This window comes from Pleurodeles waltl, chromosome 10 (genome assembly GCF_031143425.1).
Source record: "Pleurodeles waltl isolate 20211129_DDA chromosome 10, aPleWal1.hap1.20221129, whole genome shotgun sequence".
NCBI classification, from domain to species: Eukaryota; Metazoa; Chordata; class Amphibia; order Caudata; family Salamandridae; genus Pleurodeles; species Pleurodeles waltl.
Window position 1 is genome coordinate 65,061,131 of NC_090449.1, and position 15,323 is coordinate 65,076,453.

The window sequence follows — 15,323 nt, forward strand, 5'->3', positions numbered from 1 at the left end:
CCCAGTTAAAATGCTAACGATAAGAGCATCAACCATTAATGTGCCTTGAATGTTGTTCGGAAAAGCTTTAGTTTTAAAATAAACAAGCACTTGTAAAGATAAAAGACAGCATTTTTTAATATTGGGAGCAGGAGCACCCACGTGCCCCCTCTGCCCCCCACACAATAACGTGGTAGTAGTAATGATGGCAATGATGGGAGTGATAATGATGGTATCAGCGTTAATGCTGGTAGTTGTCCTAATGGTTATAATAGTGGTGGTAGTAATGGCTAGCACTCAACTATTGGGTTGGCTCTTTGTCTCCAGTCAAATGTTAAATGAAGAAAAAAGGTTGCATAACAATGAAACAGCTAAAGTGTCAAGAAAGCAGGTGGCTGCCGTATTAGTTCAAATTTGGTAACTCTCTTGAATGATAAAACAATAGCATACTGTGCACAATACCTATTCAAGATGGTTTCCACCATAATTCTAAACATGGTAACCATCTTAGTAATGTAAAACAATGATGTACTAACTACAACACAATTCCAAGGAGGCTACCATGTTTTGAATCAATTGGTGTGCATGCTGTTGGGCAGCTGCATCCAAAGGAGTGCCTAACAGCACTCACTTGGGAGCTGCAAAGTCTTCTAAAATACAGGCGAGGGGCTCATCTGATGCAGGGAGAGGATAGCTGCTCTGAGCATCAAGCAAGAGGCCTGGCAGTGACCTGGATCTCCAAAGGAAGACTCGTTTTGCCTGGGGCTGATGTGGATGGCAGTGATATTAGGGATGTAGGAAAATGCCCCTTTATATCTAAACTTGACTGCTCTTTGCAACATTACCAGGACTGAACCAAGGATTTACTAGTGTGATTCCAAATATCATCTTTGGGGTATTGTGAGAGTATTACATGGTGAGGACTAAATGCCCACACCACATAATACTCCACTTTCCTACAAGGCAAAAATTACGTTACTCACGGAGCCGGAATCCCCACTATAGATGGCTATCATATCAAGTGTCCTGATCCAAGTGTGAATGCGTCACAGAGTAACGCATCCAACAAAATCTAAGTCAGGCCCTTAATTTTTACCCAACCAATTTTACATTTTGCTTCTGTATTTATCGATATAGTTCAATTATCTATTAGAGTGACTTAATTTTATGAGATGCCGCAGACAGCCTGAGTATGCTTCACAGACCCTCAACGGTCTCCAGACAACAGGTTGAGTACCACTGCTCAAACGTATTCTATGAGTGAAACAAGCCTCTGCTCAGAATGTCTGCCTGCCTTATGTAATTTGTGCTATGTCATTCCCAGGACAGATTTTGACTCGTTTACACTTGGCAACTTTCACCTTAATAATTGTATCATATTTTGCTAGGTGTTCACCCCATAAGCCAGTTTTTACCCCCATGATGTACACATGGCTAATTGATCACAGCTTGCTTGCAAATAGTTTTCATCTGTCTCAAGCGGGTTTTTGATTTTATGCTCGTAATAATAGCTGTTAAGCAAAAATCTAGACTGATGGCGAGTGCTAAATAAAAACCTCCACCTCCTTTGGTTGCAAGAACCCTTTCCTCACGCTTTGGTTCGCCCTTGGCACAGAAACTATAAACCACTGCCTGTTCACCTAAAGACCATCTTCACAATTTTCAAAAGGGATATTTGTGTCCCTTTGGCGAAGCTTTCCCTTTGCAAATCAGTTACAACCCAAACTGGGTGGATAACTGATCAATGGAACCACAATTGCCATCATAAACCACTGATATATACATTTCTGAAATGGAAATAGGAGAGGGAAGTCTCTTCAAAGTCCCCTCTTGTTGACGAATTAAAACAGGTCATAAAAGCATTTTCAAGAGTCAAAAAGACTTTTCCGGCTCACAAAATGGCTTTTGCAAATTGTGAAAATTCCATTAAAGGTCACAAACAGTTTGATTTTTGCAAATCTCAGGTTTGGGGTCTGCAACTGGGCTTTAAACATCTGGCCGTTTATTCTTGCAAGAATCTTCAAACTTCCTGACAAGATACTGTCAGTTGCGGCCCGTTTCGCTTAAAAGCAGCAGGGCTGGTACGGCAGGTGGGGGTGGGGCAGTGGGTTTCACCTAAAATTTAATAAAATGACGTTTAAAAAAAAAAAAAAAAAACACGTACCTTTTTGGCTCTGTCCTGCGCCGCACTCCTCTTCCTTGCTGGCTGCAGGCACAGGCTCCTAGCCTGCCCTGAGGCCAATCCTTACGCTGCTCAAAGCAGCGTCAGGATTGGCTGGGAGCGCCCTGGCTGGGCACTCCCAGGCAGACTGGGAGCCTGTGCAGGCTCTCTTCAGCCCAGCAACAGTGTTGCTGGGTTGGAGAAAGCCTACAGCGCATGTGTGTTTGGCCGGCCCGGGACGGCTGGCCAAACACACATGAACTCTGAGGGAGAGTGCTGGGGGAGTGCTGAGCACTCCCCCAGCACTCCCCTTCAGAGCATGGCACCCCGCGGCCCCGCCCATTTACAATTAAACGGTAACATACGTTGTTTGTTATTGTTTCCTTGTAAAGGTTTGCCAGCTGCAGCTGCTGGCTGGGGGGCGATGCTCGTCCACCCTCAGAGGAGCCGCCCCTGGATACTGTATATTTAAAGCAGGCAGCAGGGACCAGTTGACAAAAGTACTGTTGGAATTGAAGCCAACAAACAAAACACCCAAGACCACCATTTGCTGGTTCTTTTGTAAATTTACCTTTATGATGGCAGTGATTGTTGAGCCTTTAACCCTAATTGGTGGAAGCGGCATAAAGTTTGGAAGTCCGACACCGCGTGACAGTAGTAACAACACTCAATAGCGTTCGAACATGATAGTTCTTTTCTTACACATGAAAAAAAGAGGGTAGCTAAAATAATAATTGGCATAGCACTTTCTATACCAAGATATTCTCCCAACACATCACTTATTTACTAATGCATTATAGTAGAAATGCCACAAGGCCCTATGGACAGGTTCAGGAGAGCTCACCTAACTTCTGGAGCCCTACGGACACAGCCTTCTGTTACTGCAGTTTTTATAGGTTCTAGAGTAATCAGTGTGACAAAGGAACCAGCCAGAATGCTACAGTGTACCAAGTTGTCTATGATATTTCAGCATTTAGCGTTACTTTGTCAGCTATTTCGGATGCTCGGAGAAAGGACCGAGTAGGTTGGATCTCTGGTGGCCACGAAGCTGGCAAGACGACCCAAACATGAGTGATCCCCGTGCTACACAAAGACCCAGCACCCAAAAGGAACAGGGGAGCCAATCCTCAAAAAAAGAGCGGCAGTGGGCTGCAGGGTTGGACTAGGACAGAAAATAGCCCAGGGCACCCAATTTAAAGAGGTTGCCAATAGTAAGATAGCTAAACAGTGGCACATGTTTGCAAATTGGGGACTTGAAAAGACACACTATAAATGTTACAAGTGTTTAGCAAGGTATGGAAGACTTTGTGCTTGCTGGAGGTAAACTCTGTTTTAATAACACAGAAATCAACCTTGAAACAGGCCCACAAACAGTCAAAAAGCTGACCCACAACCCCACCGGTCAGACAAGTCCTCCAGGCACTGCCTGGTTGCTTTATGGTGGGCTGGTTTCTAAACATGTACATGTCTATTAGCAAGGTAACTGCTGCCCTGGGGAAGGTTAGCAGTTGTGAAACAGGTATGTTTTGGGAGGGGGGTGTTACTGATGGAGTTACCAGCTTCCACGATACTTTGCAAGGGTTTTCCACACCGCACAGTTGGCAGACTGGTAGGTTGAGGTCAGGCGTACCAGTTGCAAGGGGTACCACTGGGATCTGCAGTACCCCCTGACACTTGTCGTTTACCAATTTGAACTATGCAACTGAGATTAAGATTGAGGATCTGGTTGGGACATTGGTATTTGATGTGTCTGGATCTGTAAGGCAAAAGAGTTAGTCAAAGTATTTCTGGAATAAGGAAGATTACCTTCCGCCACTGGGTACTACAGTAAGACTCAGGTTAAACCTGAAAGATGTGCCCCTTCTGGTCTGAGAATCAACGACACGTGCTCCCACAAAATTAGGCAAGGTGAGGAGATGAAGGCTCACCATACCTGCAGTCTGAATTGGCTCCTGCGGGAATATATCTTTGGGTGGGGTTTAGCCAGCTCATAATGGTCCCATCAATGGGACTGTTAGGGAGGAATTAATTCTTGCAAGAGATCAGCATTGCTATTTCAGTGCAGCGTGAGCAATGGCTTATCTGACTATGCATGCAATGAGAATATGCAACTTCTTGGGTTGCACCATACCTTATAAGTGCTATTTCCATGGAAGTCTTTGAAGTTGTGGTGTTGAGAAATCCGTTGCAGAATCTATGGATTCAGAATAGGGGTTGCTTCAATTGTGTTTGTCCAGATGAAGACCCCAATGAAGTGGACTTAGGGGGCTCGAAATGTCAAGGTATTGCACTGTTGACTGTCATATAATGTAGATTCATAAAAGGGGAACGAACATACAATTACTCAGTTTTTGTTCCCAAAAGTATTCCTCCAACCAGTGGACAGTGGTTATAGGTTCTTGTGTCACATGCACACCAATTATCACTTTGGTCACTACTCATTCGCACTTTGCTGCATTTTGGAGCACCTACATGTTTTTCTATTATTGTTACAGAATATAAAGAATATATTTGCACAAGTACAACTTAGTGTGTGTTCGTTTATTTGCATTTGTTTTGTGTTGCCAGGAGAGCTTAAGCTTAAAGCTCTTAATGAGGGAATCATTGTATTTCTTTATTCAGGTAGTCTTCTTGGCAGGAAACCCCACTGAAACACCTACAAGCACATGTATGATTGAAAGCATCCAATAAACACATGACAAATGTGAGTATGAATTGGAAGGTGCAATCCCCAAGAATTTGTATGAATCAGGGCTTGCTAGGCAAGCCTCAATAGTGAGTATGGATAGGGAAGTGTATTACACGCAAGACGAATGAGTATAATTCAGGGCGGGCAATGCACACACTGAGTGCGAGCAGAATTCAGAGCATGCAGTAGACATATGACGAGTAACAATAAGATATAGAACATGCAACGAGTACATGAAGAGTGTGATTCAGAGTGTGTGATATGCACACGCCAAGCGTGATTTTTTACCCTTGCACCTATCATGTTTGGAATTCAGTCTTGAAGAGTAGAAGTTTACTAGAGCACACATGATGCGAGAACCTGATCAGAGCCAAAGGTACACCTGACTGAGATAGTGTGTATCAAGCTAGATTACAAGAGACAGACATACTAGGCGTATCGTCATTGATTCTGGCACCGCCTAGTGTGCAGAGCTTCCCTGCATGCAATCTGGAGTGACTGCAGGCCTGGGAACAGAGGGTGCTCAAAGAGGTCAGTGATTGGCTGCTATCCCCAGGGTAGTGTTGCACAGGACTCACCTGTACGGGTTGGCGTTGCAGATGGTCACTGCTGGGAACTCCATGGCCTTGAACCCGATGGACAGGGATACAGAGACCCCGTAGGAGAGGTATGTCTGGATGGCTACCCCCCACTGCCAGAAAACCAGGCCAGCAAAGACGAGTGTCAGCAGGAACCACATGACCTTCTTCTTAGGCCCCTCGCTGATGATGCGCTTGGGCCCATGTGTGTTGGTGTTGTTACAGTACCAGACCAACAGCTCCTTGTATGTGTAGCCTGGACCCTTCTGGATCCGGTGCAGGGCCCGCCTGAAATACTTCTTCACCCTCTTTATTTTGGCTTCTGTGACACAAAAGAAACACCGAGGTCAAATCATTTCAGCTAATGCAATAAAACCCATAGAATCCATCTTATCACCATGTCCCAGCGTTGGTAATTAAAAACAATTCCAAAGAACCACTGTCCAGTCTCGGCACAGGAAATGTATTTAGGTTAAAAATGCTTCTGTCCAATAGGGGCCGTATGGTTCCAAATTTAAAAGCACAATTTTCCTATTATCTCATTTCGCTTTTACAAAATATTGCATCTTGCACATTGGGCAACTTGTTATGATTTGTGAACTAAGTTTACCACTGTCAGAGCTTTTTTTTTCAATGATAGCTGTAATGGAAACATGGTGTTCTGGTGATCTTCCCTTTAGACTGCACATACTCTCTAAGTGCTGAGCCCACTACTCCATGGGCAGGATTGGGTGGGAACCATGCACGAATACACAGATGTGGTAACCCTGATAATTTGGGTGTCACACCAGGGTTGGTTTCAATAGCCCTCAGAGGAAACTATGGGCCTGATTATGACCCTGGCGGAGGGGATTACTCTGTCCCAAAAGTGACGGATACCCCGTCCGCAGTCTTTCAATTTCCCAAGGATATAATGGAACTTGTAAGACAGCAGGTGGGATATCCGTCAGGTTTGAGACAGAGTAATCCCCTCCGCCAAGGTCGTAATCAGGCCCTATGACTTAAGCAGAAAAAAGGAAAACAGTCAAGTGTTTCACATCGCTTCTTCTAAGTAGTGCTTACAAAATGTAGGAGCGGTGTTTGGAATCCAGCAAACCTGTCAAAGAATGTCTTGTAATTGAAGATGAAAAATAAAGTGGCCCTGACTGAATCCTGCAAAATCAGTGCACACACAATCATGGAAGTTTTATACTAAGTACTATTTACTATGTGCTGTTCTTCTGCAAATCATATGAGTAAGGATTATCATCACAGTGAGGAATACATCCCGGATTTAAAATAACAGGAGTGAATATAAAATTGTTTCCAAACATTGTACATCACGTATCCCTAACTTACTAGTCTAAAACCCCAAGATAACACGCAGCATCATTTTGTTAGTAACTCTATTCAGAAGGTCTTCAAATCCACGTTCTGATTGACAGCATCTCTCCCCCAGCAACCGGTCCTTCTCTTTGATCTATCCCTTGTGAAAGGAGTTGCTATACCTTTTACCATTTAAATGTCTATTGAGTAAGTGAAGGCTAATGCACTTGGACACTATGTTTGCAGGATAAATCTGAAAATGAAGCATCCATCAGAAATTGTAGGATGCAGTGAACCAACAGCCTTTATATTGTTATAATTTTTTTATTCTGATTTATGCAGCTCTTGTAATGTCACACATTCAGGAGTGAAAGTAAAATCCTTTTCTAACTGAAGCAACAAATATATGGCAATTTTACATGCATTTATACTCGGTGGGTCATTTTGGGTTTGGCGGGCTGACCTCCGTTCTACGAGGGCAGCGGAGAGAAATACTTCATTAACCTATCAGACTACAGCCTAACTTATAGATCTGTCTGTGCCTTCAGAGGAGCTGCAGCCATGGCAGATGCCCTGAAAGAACTGTAAATTTGCAGAATCACTGCCATTTTTCACCTGGCTGCTCAGCAAATATTTTTCTTTTTAAAAAATGAACTCCCAAAGCCGTTTTTTTTGTTTTAAAAAACAAAAAAATAATGGTACTAAGGGAGTCATTATTATTATTTTGTTCTGTTGCCGGCCACCCCCCCCCCCCCCCCCAGGTTCTCCCTGGCAGCCTTGAGCAGGAAAAACAAGAATGTGAGAATGTAAATAAGGCTTATTGGTAAGAGGTACTTGAACCAACGGCCGGATATCCGTGAGGCCATTGTTCTAATGTTTCAGCTGGCGGGCCCAGTGTTGGTCCTGCCGCCAGAAACATAGAAGGTCGTCTGACTTTAAATAGAGTGGGTGAACCATCAGTTTGGCAGAGAGGGGGGGGTTTGACCAGGCATCCTTAGGGTGGTCTTACCCCAGACGTTTTGTCTTTGCCCTCCTGTTTTGTTGCTGTATCTTTTTGTTTGCCTTAGGACTCTGAGCTCTTTACCACTGCTAATGAGTGCATGTGCTTCTCCCCTAAAACATGGCAACTTTGGTGTATCCACAATTGGCATGTTTAATGTACATGTAAGTCCCTTGTAAAGTGATATACCATTTTCCCAGGGCCTGTACATTGAACGCTACTAGCGGCCCTCTAGCACTGATTGTGCTGCAGTAGCCCTGTAAACATGTCTAAGACCTACCACAGTAGAGCCTGTGTGTGCAGTCTCCCTGCCACCCTAACTTGGCATTTAAAACCTCTTGCCAAGCCTCATACTCCCTTTTTCTAACATATGTCACCCCTAAAGAAGGCATTAGGTAGCCCATAGGGCAGGGTGCCATGTAAGTAAAAAGGCAGGACATATACTTTTAAGTTTTTCATGCACTGGTAGTGAACAACTCCCCAAGTCATTTATCATTACTGTGAGGACTGCTCCTCTCATAGGCCAGCATTGGGAATTAATTTATAAGACTTTAGCTGAGAGGTTTAGCTGCATCATGTTTAGTACCATTGGGATGGTAATAACAAATCCTCTCTACTGGTGCAGGTAGATGTATTACTACTATTTAGAAATTCCACTTTAAGAAAGTGGGCATTTTTCTGCTCTCACTGTCCTGTGTGCCTGCAGCCTATCTCCAATACACCTCTGGCTTGGGCTAGGTTACTGCTACACTTGTGCATTCCCATCATACACCCACAACTACTACATCTGCATGTATCTGCATACTGATGGGCCTTCCTGGGAAGGAGGTTGGGAAGGGCTCCCACTTACATCTCAAAGGGTAGTGGCCAGGGCCCTCACAAAGGGGCTGGTTACCTCCCACTGATAGTCTGGAGCCAGGGCTGAGCTGAAAGGGGGGCCTGTGCACTTCACAGAAACCTTTTGAAGTCATTCCCCACATCAAAGGCATTTTCGAGTATAAGTACTGGGTCTCTGACCCACTCAAATCAGTACACTTCTGGACTCAAGGAAACACTGCTGAAGTAAAGACTGCTATGTAAGGATTGCCATTTTGCCATGATTAACTGTTCCCAGGACTTGCTGCCCTGCTGCCTCATCCTGCTTCCTCCGCCTCGTGACCCAGGACTCATCCACCTGCCCCAAAGTGACTCCAAGTAGCTTTGCTGTACTTTGCTGCCCGCTTTCATCAACAACCGCAAGCGGCTTTGCTGAGCTTTGCTGCCTGCTTTCATCAACCTCGAGCAGCTTTGCTGAACCTTGCCACCCGCTTTCATCAACAACCCTGGGCGGCTTTGCTTGACTTGGCCGAAAAGCTTTCATCAACAACCCTGAGCGGCTTTGCTGGACTTGACCCACCCAGTTTCATCAACGACCTCAAGCAGTTTTGCTGAACTTTGGCCACCCACTTTCATCAGAGGCCCCGAGCGGCTTTGTATACTTTAGTGATTGCTCTGACCTTCAGGATCGGGGGCCGCGGAAGTGGTAACCCCCTGGTGCCACTGGTCTCCACCTCGTAGTCCCCCCCCTCCCCCCCCCCGGTTCTCACCTCTTTCCTTGTAACCGTGCTGGGGAAAAACCTAACACTCAGCTGCTTTTCAAGAAGAACGCACCCCGAACATTACTGTAATCTGTGGAGACAATGCATATTTGTGCTGAGGAGCCCCCAGCACCACTGCTTTATCCCATAACTGTATGTCAGCTTTTTTCTGCTTAAACCTAAAACGTGAATACCTAATAATTAACGCACTGGATTTCTGTAGTCCTGATCTTGATTTATGCAGATAAACAAGCTTTATTTTTATACACTTTTGTGGAGTCTTTTTGAGGTGTACTTCCAGTGATTACTGCGAGTGTGTCACACATATACTTTACATATTGCCTTCTAAATTAAGCCTTTCTGCTCTGTGCCAAGCTACCAGGGGGCGAGCACTGGCTAATTTAGGTTGGATATTTAAACTTACCCTGACTAGGATTGTGGTCTCTACTTGTACAAGATGCTTACCGCTGCCAACTAGAGACCCAATTGCTAACAGGGGTTTCTGTTACGTTTCTGGTGGAGTAACCTGTGCTCCAAACTCTAAATACCCCCCTCAGTTAGCTTGCACAAAATGAAGCAAAAAATCGAATATAAGTTCTGAGGCCTGAAATCCAGGCTTAGCACGCTTATGCCAAGTAAACCAACAGTCAGTACCATTCAGTGCACAAACACGGACTACATTAGCATGCATTAAGGACTATATTAAATGTTAACATTATTAAACATATAGAAAAGCTTGCATCTACTTGATAATAATATACAGATTTAGAAAGAACAGTATGACTGCACAATATTGCAAAAAAAAAAGTCAGTGTCTCCATCATCTGGGAAATTGGCAATGACATTGTTGTAACCCCCATAACTAATGGAGGGGAACTGCTCTCTTCAGAGCATAACACACAGGAGTCTTTTCATCTGAAGGCAGCATCATTTATGGCTCACACCAGTCAGTCTGGAGCTGAATATTATGTTTAGCACACCACAGCAGATAGCTGTCTGCAGGAGGGGAGGCATACCAGAACACGGGCACAGTCTGCTCTCTGAGGGCACTGGCCTTTATGGTCTACCTCAAAACACGTTGCTCCAGGATCAGTGACATACATCAGAGGGAGCAGCATGCTGTTGTATGCCCATGTGGTTTTGGAGTTGTGTAAGTTGGAGCATATTACTGCCAAGAGTGCAGTGGAGTGTCTGTAGCAGAACACAGCACACAGTTGTCTGTCATTTATAGGTAGGGCAGGAAAAAAGCAGCAGCATCATGTAAGGGGTGGGGTGGAGGGAGGACAGAGACAAGCTAAAAAAAAAAAAAGTAAAATAAAAACGTACCTTGCCTCTGTTCCTGCCGCATCCTGCTGCCGTGGGCTTCTCTTCCTCTCGTGCCACAACATTCACTGCTGGGACACCAGCACAGGCTCCCCAGCAATCATGGTGTTGCTTTCATGCAAAACCTTGCATGAAAGCAGCACCAGGATTGGTCTGAGCGGCAGTAACTGCTGCTCAGACACAGCCCTGGGGTCTGTGCGGTTTTTCCAGCCAGCTGTGTACACAGCCAGGGTGGAGAAACCTAAGTGTGCATGTGTGTTTGGCCGGCCTCAGACTGACGGCCAAACGCACATGCACACTTAGGTGCACTCTCCCCTGCTCCCCACTCCCACCTCCCACGTCCCAGCCCCGCTCCTCCCTGCACTGCTGGCTGTTTGATTTGTCTGCTTCTGGCACAGCCAGTGGGGCGACTCTCCTTCGCCATAGCGAAGGAGCTGATGCTGACGAGTAGGCGGTGCAAGAGCATTCATATAACTTATACAGGAAACGGAGGCCCCCATTGCCATTGGACGGGAGAGGGGTGAACAATGAAAATCCACTTCAACCAGGGTGCCTAGAGCTTCCTGTAAGCCCTGATCTAGAGGATGGACTGCTAATGGTGGAAAACATCAAACCTCGGGACAGGTTTATCATCATTTGATGCAGCGCAATACAGCAAGACAACTTGCTGCTCCGCATCAAATGGAGACGGCATAATTGCGTCATGGTGCAAGGGTGCCTGTGTTGCAGGCAGGATTGTTTTACTCTTTCTAAGTGTGCTTGTAGAAAGAGGAAAAAACAAGGAGAAATTAAGCTATTTCTCCTTGCTGTACCTCTGTTGGAAAAGCGTACCAATTTTGACTCGTTCCCAGGTTTACCTGTCTTTCACTTCTCCATGGAAGTGGATTAGAGACGCGATGTGTATTGGGTAGTACAGCACACAGCGGTCATTAGGTGGCATCAGTACTGGATGCACAGCACATGGCGGCTTTGCTGTGGCACCATCACTGCAAACAGGACACAGCACACTGGTCTTGAGAAGGCATCATTATTGTAAGATATTGCACACCAACAGTGACCTCAGGGTGGCATCATTCTCGCAAAGCACAGCACGCAGCGGCCTCGGGGTGGCACACCTCACATCACAGTGGTCTGGGGCATTTTGTAGAGATATGTATGGCGGAGCATAGCTCACAGCAGTGTGGGATGGCAGCATCACTCAGAGATTTGAGGCAGCACAAAGTACAGCAGAGCACATCAGTTTTCAGTGGCACAGCACACAAGTGTAAGGGTGGCACTGTGCAAAATAAAGCACACAGTTGGTAAGGGTGTTACCACTCCGTTTAACATAGTAAAACACATCTAGGTTTGGGGAGGGGTACCATATCTAGCAGAGAACAGCACACAGCTATATTGGGTAGCACTGTGTATAGCACTGATTAGTACAGAGATGCGCTGGGTGGCACCATGCAGAATAAAGAGCACAGCGGTTTGGGGTGTCACTGCGTATAGTGGAGCACAGCACTCGGTAATTTGAGGTGGTATTGTGTACAGTGCAGCACAATGTTTAGTGGTTTGGGGTGGCACTGTGCATATTAAAGCACAGCACTTAGTGGTTTGTGTATTTTGGAGCACAGTACTCAGTGGTTTGTGTATTTTGGAGCACAGGTAACAGTGGTTTGGAGAGGCACTGTGTATAGTCGAGCACAACACTCAGTGGTTTGGGGTGGCACTGTGTATTTTGGAGAACAACACTCAGTGGTTTGGGGCGGCACTGTGTATAGTCGAGCACAACACTCAGTGGTTTGGGGTGGCACTGTGTACTTTGGAGCACAACACTCGGTGGTTTGGGGTGGCAGTGTGTATAGTGGACCACAGCAGTCAGTATTTTGGGGCAGCACTCTGTATTTTGGAGCACAACACTCAGAACTTTGGAGTGACACTGTGTATAGTGGAGCACAGCACTCAATGATCTGGTTTGGGACATGTATAGTGGAGCGCAGCACTCAATAATCCGGGGTGACACTGTGTATAGTTGAGCACAGCACTCAGTAGTTTGGGTGGTACTGTGTATAGTGGAGCACAACACTGAGTGGGTTGGGGTGACACTGTGTATAGTGGAGCGCAGCACTCAGTGGTTTGGGGTGGCACTGTGTATAATGGAGCACAGCACTAAGTGGTTTGGGACGTGTATAGTGGAGCACAGCACTCAGTGGTCTGGGCTGGGACATTTATAGTGGAGCGCAGCACTCAATAATCTGGGGTGACACTGTATAGTGGAGCACAGCACTCAATAATCTGGGGTGACACTGTATAGTGGAGCACAGCACTCAGTAGTTTGGGGTGGTACTGTGTATAGTGGAGCGCAGCACTCAGTGGTTTGGGGTGACACTGTATAGTGGAGCGCAGCACTCAGTGGTTTGGGGTGGCACTGTGTATAATGGAGCACAGCACTCAGTGGTTTGGGGTGGCACTGTGTATTTTGGAGAACAACACTCAGTGGTTTGGGGCGGCACTGTGTATAGTCGAGCACAACACTCAGTGGTTTGGGGTGGCACTGTGTACTTTGGAGCACAACACTCGTGGTTTGGGGTGGCAGTGTGTATAGTGGACCACAGCAGTCAGTATTTTGGGACAGCACTCTGTATTTTGGAGCACAACACTAAGAACTTTGGAGTGACACTGTGTATACTGGAGCACAGCACTCAATGGTCTGGTTTGGGACATGTATAGTGGAGCGCAGCACTCAATAATCTGGGGTGACACTGTGTATAGTGGAGCGCAGCACTCAATAATCTGGGGTGACACTGTGTATAGTGGAGCACAGCACTCAGTAGTTTGGGGTGGTACTGTGTATAGTAGAGCACAACACTGAGTGGGTTGGGGTGACACTGTGTATAGTGGAGCGCAGCACTCAGTGGTTTGGGGTGGCACTGTGTATAATGGAGCACAGCACTAAGTGGTTTGGGACGTGTATAGTGGAGCGCAGCACTCAATGGTCTAGGCTGGGACATGTATAGTGGAGCGCAGCACTCAATAATCTGGGGTGACACAGTATAGTGGAGCACAGCACTCAGTAGTTTGGGGTGGTACTGTGTATAGTGGAGCGCAGCACTCAGTGGTTTGGGGTGACACTGTATAGTGGAGCGCAGCACTCAGTGGTTTGGGGTGACACTGTATAGTGGAGCGCAGCACTCAGTGGTTTGGGGTGACACTGTATAGTGGAGCGCAGCACTCAGTGGTTTGGGGTGGCACTGTGTATAATGGAGCACAGCACTCAGTGGTTTGGGACGTGTATAGTGGAGCGCAGCACACTGCAGTCTGGAGTGGCATCAGGTACAGTGGAGCACAGCACTCAGTAGTTTGGGACGGGACGTGTATAATGGAGCACTCAGTGGTTTGGGGTGGCACTGTGTATAATGGAGCACAGCACTCAGTGGTTTGGGGTGGCACTGTGTACAGTGGAGTGCATCACTCAATGGCTTGGGTTGGGACATGTATAATGGAGCGCAGCACAGAGCAGTCTGGGGTGGCATCATGTATGGTGGAGCACAGCACACAGAGTTTTGGGTGACACCACGCAGAGTGACGGACACTGCGGGCAAGGACATCTTAAGGATTTTGGGGGGGGCCCTGTTGGGAACAGCTTTGAATTTATGATCCAGTTTCAGCTCTTTCATGCCCTCTTTGGTCAGGTCACTGACAGTGCACAGGCACATTGTCCGAATTCTGAATGTGTTCACATCTAATATTCTGGTATCTTGACTTGTTTTCAATACTGTGCACAGCAGCAGCTCACTAATATGCATATGATCTCTGCGACACCCTCTCATTTCTCTTATGCGAGGACCTGTTATGATCTAAAACAACTTTTTAATGGATTTTGCATGAAAAATAAACACAGCATTTCTCTGCGAAATGTCTGTGATGGATTCCCACAAATAAACCACATTAAAAATACATTTAAGAAAACCCGTATATACAACATGTTTAGAATTACTCAAGGTCATCAGGAAGAGACTCTCCGCAGAACAGAGCTGGCTCTATCAGGGACCCCCTGAAAGGCTGGGGACCTAGACCTGGGCCCACTTTGCCCATGCCTTAAAACGTCACCGACTGCGGGTTGAGGTGGCACCGCATACGGCTGTTTATGTGCCTGTGGCAATATTACTGGAAATCAGAGCACAGCACACAGCGGTCTGGGCAGGGAGTGTAAAATTCAAACACAGCATAGTAATCTGGGGAGTCCGTGCAGGGACGTAACACGTGCCCCTGCAGCATGGGCGTTTTGTAAGTGTGCTGGGGCACTACAGCCCCTCCCTTCATGGGGAGCCCATATTGCCCTAAGGCATACGAATGTTCGAGAGCTATGGGAGACTCAGATGCCTCTTTACAGTCTGCAGGGGGGTCGTCATTTTGCGTCATGCCACCTATCAATGGCGTAACAAAGGCCCCCATGGTGCGGTGGGAATTGCTCGAGCTCCGGTGGCCTCCCACAGCACAGTGCACTGCGCACGGGTAGCAGGCCCCTGACTGGGTCCAGGGTGGGGGCACACTACAGGTACTTTGCGCTCCCGCCCCCCCCCCCCCCCCCGAGTTTCGTTACGCCACGGCCTCGAAGGAGTTAAACGATCGCACACGTAGTAGAAAGTAAACTCTTCAAAAATACAGTGCTTGATGTAAAGAGAGTCTGTCCGCAGCAGCGCTGAGGGAGAGATACTGCAATTACCGC

At 46.5% G+C, this 15,323-nt stretch overlaps 1 protein-coding gene across 1 annotated transcript in view; it reads right to left on the reverse strand.

Moving 5' to 3' along the window:
- The window catches only part of SCNN1B (sodium channel epithelial 1 subunit beta), a 168,074-nt gene that overhangs the window by 90,326 nt on the left and 62,425 nt on the right, over nucleotides 1-15,323 (reverse strand). The window contains exon 2 of the mRNA XM_069209671.1: nucleotides 5,408-5,729. Coding sequence (XP_069065772.1) covers nucleotides 5,408-5,729 — 322 coding nt within the window. The remainder of the gene's footprint in view (nucleotides 1-5,407; nucleotides 5,730-15,323) is intronic.